The following is a 10,375-nucleotide window of genomic DNA, read 5'->3' as shown; positions in this document are numbered from 1 at the left end:
TCTCGGCCCCGCCCCGGAGGCCATCTTGAAGGCCCGGGAGGCGGTGCCGCTCAGGACGGAGCGGAAGTGCTTGGCTGCGTCTTCCCGGACCGAGCGAAGCGCCGGCGCGGCAGCCACTCGCGTCCTCCTTCCCGCGGCCCTCGGGAGACCGCGCTCGGCCGCAGTGGACCGCGAGGTGCCGGCGGGTGGGGTGGGGCGGGGCGGGGGCGGGGCAGGGGCGGGGGTCTTGGGGGCCGCGCGCGGGGCCGGGGCCGAACGGGGCCCCTGGGGTCGCCGCGATGACCGGCTCCCGCCCCCCGCTGGCGCGTCCTGGAAGGGGCCCGAGGGGCCTCGGTGCCCTTGCCGACCCAGGGCGGCCTGCGGGATTTGGGTAGGAAGCGTCGCGGTGGACTTGGGTGTCTTGAGGTCAGGTCCTGGCCATTCTGCGAACCGAGAATTCCGAGCGCTCGGGCCGAGCCGCCCGACGGCGCCCCGCGTGCTGGGCCCAGAGCTTCCTCCGGAAACTTGCCCTGGGCATCTGGGCTTGGGAGCGTCCCGGGTCGCCTGCTGCTCGGTCGGGTGGGTCTCACTTTAGGGGGTGTGTAAGGTGGACCCCCCGGGGCCCCCGGTTGTGGTGGTGCAGGTACGGTGTGGTCAGGGCCCGGTGGAGACGGGAAGGTGGTCACGCCCAGGGGAGGGAGCAGCCGACGGCGGGGCTTGGCCGAGCGCTCGAGTGGATGGGGTCTGGAAGGGCATTTCAGCGGAGGGAACAGCATCAGACGGCGAAAGTGTGGAAAATTACCACGCTGGGGACCCAGGAGGAATGGGGAGGGGGATGAACGGAGAGGCAGTGGGAGCCAAATTGTGGGTGACCCGTGCGCCAGGCAGGACTGTCCTCTGTGTAACGGGGGCCATCTGAGGAGGGAGGTCCACTCCACAGACAGGTGCAGTGATGACTCTGGAACTCTGTACGCAAATCTCCAGACGTGATACTCCTGGTCTCTGCTTGGAGTGGTTTTGTCTTATTTTTGCCTTTGTTTTCTTGAGGCTGAGCCTGAAGCAGTGACATCCAACAGAGAACTTACCCACTGCGAGCTCTGTGCCGGGCCCTGTGGGCCGTGGGACTGGCAGTGGACAGACAAGGCTCCCCCTCAAGAAGCTTGCGTTGTAGTAGGAGGCAATAGGGAGAGAAAGCGGAAAGCAATCAGAAACGATTCCCACACACAATAAAACAGAGTGACAGGATGTGAGGGACCGGCACCTGTTGGACAGTCACAGGGGGCCTCTCTCGAGGCGGCGGCCTTGGAACAGCAGAGGGAAGAGGACCGCAGACACCCAGCCGTGTGAGGGTTGCCCCGATCGGGAACAGGTCTGACTCGTGTCTGAGGGAGACCCACTCGCTCCCTCCCTCCCTCGGTCGCCCTACGGGCCAGGCCTGCTGCTCATGCTAACACGCTGGCCGCTCACTCCCACAGAGGCCCGGGAGGGGCCTACGGTGCTTTACAGGTGCTTTACAGATCGGAGTGGGGCCGGCCGAGGTGGCCTGCGGGTCACGCCATAGACAGGCCGTTTGACTCCAAAGTTCACGTTCTAAACGTCGCTGTACGCAAGCTCAGCCATGGTGTGGAGCCGTGTGTTACCGCGTATGTCGTTTGCCAGGTGATCTGAAATTGGCTGTTTTGTTTTGGGAAGATTTTCCACACGTTCAGTTGAAAGAATGAGACTTAGAAGCAGTCATTTCTACTTAGGGCACGTACTTTAAAGGAGTACCCAGGTTTTTCTAATGTTCACCTAAATGCCTCAGCTCAAGTAGAAGCGTTTTAAAGGTAAACGCTTTGGTCATAAAAACGTAAAATAAGGGGTAATTTGTATGGAACCGAAGGATAAATGATGTTACTGATGTAGCTTTGTGCTGGCCTGGCTTTGGCCTAAAGAGGGTGGCTGGCTGTCCTAGGTAACATGTTCTAATGTAGCCCCTTTTAAAAAATGGAATTTTTCCCAGTTGAACGTAAAGACAAACCTTCTCAAAAGACAGGACTAGGAGTTTGCCTGTTCAGTTCAGCCTCGGCTCCCCTGAGAGCAAAGGGCATTTCTCAGTCTCCTCCGTGGTACTCCTGGCACTCCTGCACCCGCTGGCCTAGCTGGCCTCCTCCACACGGTCGCTCCAGGAAATGGTGTCACTGAATGACAGACTTTTCAACACAGATGTGATGACGTGTGTGGTGGGACTGCTCAGGTTATTTTAATACTTGAGTTGTACAGTTGACCCTTGAATAACACAGGTTTGGACTGCATGGGTCCACTCACGTGTGGATTGTTTTCACGAGAAAAGTACTGCGGTACCGCACAGTCCGTGGTTGGCTGAACTGCGGATCCAGAGGCCGACTGTAAAGTTATACTCGGCTTGTCGACTGCTGGGGGCCGGTGCCCCTAACTCTGCATTCTTCGAGGGTCAGCTGTAACGGGCACGTTGTTCCACTTGGGACCCGGGATCGCATCGTGAGCCTGCGGACTTGCTCAGTGCACGTGGCGAGGACGTGTTGGCGGGCGTGAGTTCAGGCCCCAGCCCCGCTGTGCGCAGGCCGGGCGTTGGGGCAGCTCGGGCCGTCAGGAGCCGTGGTTTTCTGTCTGAATGGGAAGGGCCGCTGTGCCAGCAGGTGCCATCTCCCCAATGAGGAAACTGAGCCCGCACAGCCATGTCACTCAGGGGCCCTGGAAACAGACTCCGAGCTGGAGTCCACTTCTGGTCCCCAGCCCTGCCGTGGTGCCAGATCGGGAAGGAGCTGCCCACAAGTTTGCGGGCAGGGAGAGCTTTGTCCCGGCGTCTTCACCAGCTTCAGGCTGGCAGGGCCCTCCATCCTCTGCATCCTCTGGTCCCGAGGTTCAGGCGGGGGTGTGTTGGGCTGTAGGAGCTGAGGTCAGAGCTACTCTTAACTTTGAGAAGTGGCTTAAGCTATTTGGGGCTTGATCCTCTGTTGTGGAATAGGGGTGACGATGCCCTTGGCTTCCCTTAGTGACCTGGGTTCTCACAGGCTAGATGCGCATGGAATCGCAGGGCATGTTGAAATGGTCAGGAGCAGATAGGATTACCTCCACGCACAGATAAGGAACTGGGACGCAGACGGATGATCACCTGAGGATCCTGGTCATGGAGTGGGGATCGGGTCTGGGAGGACCTGGAGGTGCACAGCTGGCACCGTGGGCAGTGGCCTGGACAGAGGCCAGGGCGGGGCCTAGAGAAGTGGGGGCACCGAGGGGAGCCTGAGGAGTGGCAGGAGGAGGTGCTGGAGGCCGGCGAGCCCCGGGGAGGCTTGGGCGCGGTGGCCCGTGCTGTGGACCGGCCCCGGGAGGTGGACACAGAAATGGGGCCAGAGGACTTGGCCGTCAGCGAGGGCGGCTCCTGGGGACCTGCCGGAGGAGAGTGAGCCAGGTGACATTAGCAGGAACGAAAGTCCACCCGGTGCTGCTGCTTTGCATGTCACATGCCTTCCTGGCTCTCCACCAAAGCGTGTCGCTGGCTGGTTTCTTTTTTCTGGGTGACTGGTGGTAAAGGCACACAGAAGGAAGCCACGGCGTGGATGAAACAGTGAATGCTGAGGAAACCTGCTTGACGGTGTTGATGAAAATAGGGCAAAATGATCCAGTCCTTGAGTACTTTTTATTTAATTTAAAAGTATGTTGTATTTTTCTTGTATACAGCATGTCAGAAGGTGACAGTGTGGGAGATTCCGTCCACGGGAAACCTTCTGTGGTGTACAGATTCTTCACAAGACTTGGACAGGTTGGTTTTCAGGTCACTGAGTTGCGGAAACATTTAAATGAGACTTGACCCTGGGACGTTTCCCTGGGGCGTAAGTGTGCTGGCAGACCCCGCAGGGTGGGCAGCCCCTCCCTGGGTCTCTCGTTCACCCTCTTCACCCTCTCAGAAGCTTTTCCCATTGCCGTGAGGGTGCTGGGTCTCCTGAGGTTCAGGCCATGTACTTGTCTTCTGTGTTTTTTTCCAACAACTTTTAAAATGTGAAAACCATTCTTAGCTCCTGGGCGGGATGGACCTGGCGGCCCCTGCTCTGCCCTTGCTGTACCCTCGTCCAGACACCCATGTCTGCGTCCCCTCGGCCCCTCTGGCCCTGGCCCAGGCTTGCGCTCCGTGGCAGGAATACCCCTTGGGGCTGCAGCGAGGCCTATGAGTTCTGGAGGAAGGAGTCTAACTCAGCGAAGAATCGCACAGTTTGGTTCAAAACTAAAACTGTAATTGATTTTTTAAATTAAAAACTAGCATCTGGAGAAGTTCCTAATTATTGAAGCAGGTGATGGGCACGTGGAGGCTCATTCTCACGAATGGTTGAAATTTTTCATAATTAAAATCTCAAAATTAAATTTAGACTACACACGTGTATATTAATTACACACACACATACACGTGTATGTAGGCACACGTGCACATATGTGAATCTAAGGATTAAGGCAGTCAGCTCTGCGGCTCCTGGGCGGGCTGGGACCGGCTCCGGGGGAGGTGGGCTTTGGGACGGGACCTCGGGTGGAGTCCCACATGCAGGGTGGTGACATTCTCCTTTCTCTGTCCCATCCTCTCTGGGGTTTAAGTTCAGTCTCCCCACGATGGCCCCTTGGGCCGATGCTGTAGGACTACGTGCTGCAAGAGGTGGTTCTGTAGTATTTTTGCTTAAGGGGTAGACTTGCCTCAGGAAACACTGCAAATGTTGGATTAATTGTAGTCACCGCTTAGTGCCATTGACTTAAAATCTGAGGCAAATGCTGGCAAGAAGTGTGCTCTGCAGAAGGAATTGCAGGGTCTCTGTAACTTGGGCACTCTCTTTCCAGATCTATCAGTCCTGGCTCGACAAGTCTACGCCATACACGGCTGTGCGATGGGTGGTGACGCTGGGCCTGAGCTTCGTCTACATGATCCGAGTTTACCTGCTGCAGGTCGGTGGGGGGTGGCGGTGACTGCCCTGTGGTGTTGGCTGGGGTGTTGTTTTTCCTTCTGTCTCTGGATTAGGTGGGTTTATGGTGAAGGAAGGGGTCTCTAAAGATAATTTTACAGCTAAGCACCAAGTATAAGAAAGACTTCAGTGACTGTCTTTAAATGTTTACATCCCGTTCTAAGTTCCTTGTATTCTGTTGCTGGACTTCCCAGGACAGTCTTGGTGTCAGCCGGGCCTGGTGAGGTGACAGCGCTCTCCAGTGTCCTGGTCTGCACAGGGAACCCTCTGGCGCTCCTTGACCCTGCCTCGGGCGGGACTTACGGGGGCTGGGGACTCTAGGGACAAAATCACCCGGACTTGCCACCCCATTCCCTGGGTGCCGTGAGCTGTGCTGGTGTCCGAGGAGGGCCGGGTGGGGTGACCGAGGGCAGCACGGCTCCTCCAGGGGACGGACGCCCTCCCCGCACCTTTGGTGAGTGCCGGGCTCCTGGACGGGAGTGCTCTGTAGACCCTGAGAGGAGGGCAGCTCATGCTCCCTTGTGTCCAGAGGAAGGAGGCTGAGGCTTTTTCTCCCCCTCCTTGAAAGCAAACACCCTCCTTCCAGGTATTTCCCAAGGTTTAGGAGTATGTGTGTGCGTAGATGGATACTTCACCTACTGGATGCTATGCTGCGTCCAGTGCTCTGGGGAATTCTCACCTAAGCTAAGCATAGAGACCTGTCCTTAGATGGTATTGTGTCTGCGTTCCTACAAGGAAGCCTAGCCCTGGCTCGGCGCAAAGGCGGTGGGGCCCCGGTCCAGCTCTGCAGCAGGGTGCGGTCTGTATTGGGTGTCTATAACTGATGTTCAGTTTGCTGTGATGGGGTCTAGGATTTTTTTAAGAACCTGGACCTTGGTTCATTCTCAGTGGAATGAATGACCTAGAAACCTTGACTTGGGGGATTTGGGCGGGGGCGGGTGCATCTCGTACGGGTTGGTTCTCCTGTGCTCTGAGTCTCTACCCGACTTGGCGCCCCTTCAGACTCAGCCCGCCACGAGGAGCTGTGTGTTAACTTTTCCCTGTGCAGAGTTAACTCAGCTGTTAACTCTGCACATTTAGGTCTTTGTTGTTTGACTTGAAAACGTTTCAAGGTGGAAAGGGCTCATCTTGTTTGTGTGAAAATGTTTAGGCTTTTACATTTGGTCCTGCAGTGCAGCTGTGGTTCTGATCGGATGAAGTCTGTTCTCTAAGAGCGAGTCATGTGGCACGTGTGCCCCTTTCTCTGTGCCGCCTGAGGGGGGTTTGGCTCCACGACACTTTGCTGACTTGTGCTTGGTTTACTGATTTTCCGGCTCTGGTTTTCTTCTGGGCAAACGTTATGAACATTCCTGACACAGTGTGCGGTGGTGTGAACCGCCTGCCGGAAGGAGCTCGAGCCCCAGTGTCTCAGGCTGGTCCGGAACCTGCGTCTGGGTCAGGCGCCGCTGGCCGAGGGCAGGGCTTGTGACCCGGGTGTGCAGGTCGGGTGTGAGGCTTTGTGAAGCACCCCCGTTTCTGCTGCCTTCCGGGGGGCTGGTGGCTTTACGTTCTGGGTGCACCTAATGGACCCTTGAAAACGTTTGCCGTGTGGACCTTGGCTTATCCACTCTCAAGACCCACGGTGCAGTTTAAGATAAACTGTCAGCATGGATGCTCACTGCACTTCGGTCACTTGTTATGACTCCATGTCCTGGTTCAGTCCAGACAGGGAATGGGTTCAGGGTGGCCTCACTGACCGTTTCTCCTTCTCTTCCAGGGTTGGTACATCGTGACCTATGCCTTGGGAATCTACCATCTAAATCTCTTCATAGCTTTCCTTTCTCCAAAAGTGGATCCTTCCTTAATGGAAGATTCAGGTAGAGTAGAGACTGTCCACTTTGCTCTGTTTGGGGAGAGTTGTGGGCTTTCTGTACTTCCCAGGATTGCTCCATTTTCTCTGGAAACATTTGAAATCTAAATTTTGGGGACTGTTCTCTGGGTGCTTAAAATGTACCTGCAAGTTCAGTGATCCTGGCAAGTTTGTGGAACGACTTGCTAAGCCCTCGTGACAGTCACAGGAGGCAGGCGCTCCTGTCACCCCCGTGTGGCAGAGGGGGAAAGTGAGCCGTCAGGCTGTGGAACCTGCTGAGGTCCCGCAGTGGGGGGAGCCAGGGCCTGCTTCCTGGGTAGCTGGCCCGTCCACGTCCCCTCCATGCTTGCCTGTTAGGTCCCTTTCTCACAAAAGCAAGCTTACACGGCGGCTCCACATGGCTGACTGAGGCCACTGGCCCCCCAGTGTCCCCTAAGGACGATGGGTTGAAAGGTTCGTGGCTCTGGCTGCTCCTGGCGTACCTGGGCCAGGTGGGGGCCTTGGCACACACCTGCTGGGCCAGCTGGGGGCGGGGATGGCTCACGACCAGATGCTGAGGCCTCCATTCCGGCACGTCGCAGCCACTGTTGGGAAAACCCGACGCAGCTCCTGTGGAGCCCATGGAGTCAGAGGCACAGTTGTTAATGGCAGAGGCACACTTTACGCAGCCTGTTCACATCACGATCGGAGCCTGTGTATTTTTTTCTGTGGAGTATTTGATGAAAATAGCAAAGGAAACAACCCTTTCATTTGGTGCTGCATTGGGGGGATTAGGAAACAAGAGGCCCTTTCAGTAGGCCTCAGTTTCTCCATCTGTTAACTGGGGAGGGCACCTTCCCACGTGGGGTGGGAGGCGGCTTGGGGGCGTCAGCCCGAGGCCTGGCTCGCGGCTCACTGAAGAGGGTGGCCGTCCTAAGCCCAGCGCCCCTGAGAGTGGATGCACAGCTCCCGCCTGTGTGCTCTCGTGGGATGTTGACTTTCATCCTCCCTGTACCTCGTGTTGTACAGTTGACACGTTCCTGAAAATCGGCGTGTGGTTGAATTTTTATGTGATCACTTAAACTGGTCTTAAAAAGAAATTCTAATACAGATTTTCTAAAGCAGTGAATCGGTTTCTAAATCAACTGAAGGTCCCCATTTTATGTCCGGTTAAAGGATGTAAATCTGTTTGTCACGTATCAGGCCCGCTGGTTCACAAGCTCTAGGGAACCTTAAAAGGGCAGCTGTGGAAACGACAAGGTACACTGTGTGCCTCACCTCCGGGTGACATTCTGCCTTTCAGATGATGGCCCCTCGTTACCAACCAAACAGAATGAGGAGTTCCGGCCCTTCATTCGAAGGCTCCCAGAGTTTAAGTTTTGGTGAGTCACTTCCTAACGGTGGTTGCGAAGGACGCTCGCCCCACACACGGCCGTGAGACGGGGGCAGGCGCTTCGGTCCCAGCGAGCCAGCAGCTTAGACTCCTTGGAGAAACGCCAGTTCTGTTGTGTTTCCTCGTTTTGAACGTTGACTCACCCAGAATGTGAAGCGTGCCCGCTGGGCGTGGAGGGGGGTAATGGGGCCTTGTAGTGCCCACCCCCCTCCCAAGGTAACACTGCTGCACCTCGATGCCGCAGAAAAGAGGCTGCTTCTGGGGAGGCGGGTCCCGGGTATGTGGCACACTTGGCCTCGGGGGGATGCTGCTTTGTGCACGGCGCCCCCCTGGTGGCCCGAAGGGGGCCCAGCTCTCTCCCCACTCGGTCCTCGGGGTGGCCTGGGCGTCCCCAGGCCTCCTGGAGGCGGTCACGTGTGTGTGATGCTGTGACAAGTACGAATGTGACAGGAGGATGGAGGTGACCCCCTAGTGTGTGTGTGTGTGTGTGTTGCGGGGGGGGGGGCTGGTCTGTGAACGTGTCTGTCCTGTGTTGTCACAAAAGTGAAGGCAAAGAGCTGCCGCCCTTCAGCCTGTCCTCCTGGTGCAGGGGTGGCCGTGCAGGTGCTCGGTGAGTCCCTGTGGGATGAGTGTGAAACGCTGGGCCCGGGGCTGCCGGGGGAGGGTGGGCAGCGGGCAAGGCCGGGTCCTGCCCGCCCTCTGAGGTGGCCTTTGTTCTCTAGGAAAGGGAGACCAAGGGGGATTTTAAGGAGGGCTGTGACCCTGATGGTTGGGCCCTAAGCCGGAGGGATGGTGGCCCTGAGGCCTGACTCCACCTGCTTCTCCTGGGGACACTGCTCGGCCACTGGGGGATGGCCTGCTGGGCGTGTGGGACTCAAGCCTTGAGGCTCGGGACTGGATTTCTAGACGTGGGCCGCAGCAGCACATGGGGGGCATCTGCATCCCCCAGCTGCTGGCCTGGGCAGTGCCAGGGCCCCCACTGCTGTTTTACACTTCTGTAATTTCAGAAAACTTCGAGTGTCCAAGGGACTAAGAACGCTGTGTCCGTGGTCACACGTAGTACGTCAGACACGCCACACGCAGCGCCCACCCCACTCCGCAAGTGGAGACCCACACCCTCCTCGGGGCTGCCGTCCAGCACTGACCTTCTCTCCTTCCGGTAGGCACGCAGCGACCAAGGGCATCCTGGTGGCGATGGTCTGCACCTTCTTTGAGGCATTCAACGTCCCGGTGTTCTGGCCCATCCTGGTCATGTACTTCATCATGCTTTTCTGTATCACGATGAAGAGGCAAATAAAGGTAAAAACCCAGGTGATTCTGCACCGTGAGACAGTGCCACCCAGTACTGGTAGCTTTGGGAGAGCCGGCTCGGGCCCGAGACACGGGAGAGCCGTGTGGACCCTGCTCTCCCTGCAGGTCTGATGGGTGTGGTGCCCGCTCCCCGCCAGCACAGCACAGCCAGTTAACACCCTCAGGTCTGGCACATCATACTGCGGGACAGTCAGGGCCCAGGACCTCCTGGATGGTGTGTTCTGCCAACATCACCCTAGAATGGGCCTTGCCAGACAGGGTGGTGCGGCTTCATCCTGGCCTCCCCACCCCACCAACCACCTGGGCCCGGGTGCCACCTATCCCACGTCCCCAGCTCAGTAGCGCTAGCCCGTCTGGCACACAGGGCGTCATGAAGCCCATCCCACACCCTCAGGGTTTCCAGCAGCTCGGCCGGCTCCGCTGGGCAGTTGGGGGACGGGGGCGTCTGCCGGAGCTCTGGCTCCACGCCTGGTATGTGGAGAAGGTGGGGCTCAGAGTTGGAGGGAAGGTGGGTCACGGGGAAGCCGTGCTGAGACGCGTCTGCCTGTCCCCAGCACATGATCAAGTACCGGTACATCCCGTTCACGCACGGCAAGAGGACGTACAAGGGGAAGGAGGACGTGGGCAAGACGTTCGCCAGCTAGATGCGGCTGCCCTCCGCGGGCCCTGGACGGCCGCAAGTTGCTGTGACGCCGTCTTCTTTCCTCACATAAAGTAGTTGATTACAAGGGAGTTATTTTCTTTTTAAAAAGGAGCTTCAATAATTTGTAACTGAAATATCAGGTTCTTGAAGAAACTGGCATTTAAACCGAATCGCGTTGATTTATTTTCCAGTGCTGGTCAGGCGTCCAGACGCTGGCCTTGCAGAGGGCAGGCCGGGTGGACAGCCATGTGGGCTGGGGG

The 10,375-nt window shown here is 57.4% G+C and overlaps 1 protein-coding gene across 1 annotated transcript; it reads left to right on the top strand.

Moving 5' to 3' along the window:
- The first annotated feature begins 19 nt into the window (after nucleotides 1–19).
- Nucleotides 20–10,361, top strand: RER1 (retention in endoplasmic reticulum sorting receptor 1). The gene is made up of 7 exons (XM_029229839.1): nucleotides 20–175; nucleotides 3,679–3,760; nucleotides 4,819–4,923; nucleotides 6,697–6,796; nucleotides 8,072–8,150; nucleotides 9,325–9,460; nucleotides 10,027–10,361. Exons 2-7 carry the CDS (start codon nucleotides 3,680–3,682, stop codon nucleotides 10,114–10,116), a joined length of 591 nt encoding a protein of 196 aa, XP_029085672.1. The 5' UTR covers nucleotides 20–175; nucleotide 3,679; the 3' UTR covers nucleotides 10,117–10,361.
- The last annotated feature ends 14 nt before the right edge of the window (nucleotides 10,362–10,375 follow it).

This window comes from Monodon monoceros, unplaced genomic scaffold (genome assembly GCF_005190385.1).
Source record: "Monodon monoceros isolate NGI ecotype Baffin Bay Population unplaced genomic scaffold, NGI_Narwhal_1 Super_Scaffold_18, whole genome shotgun sequence".
Classification (NCBI taxonomy): domain Eukaryota; kingdom Metazoa; phylum Chordata; class Mammalia; order Artiodactyla; family Monodontidae; genus Monodon; species Monodon monoceros.
Note: the sequence above shows the minus strand (reverse complement) of the source record. Positions and strands in the feature narration are given on the sequence as shown.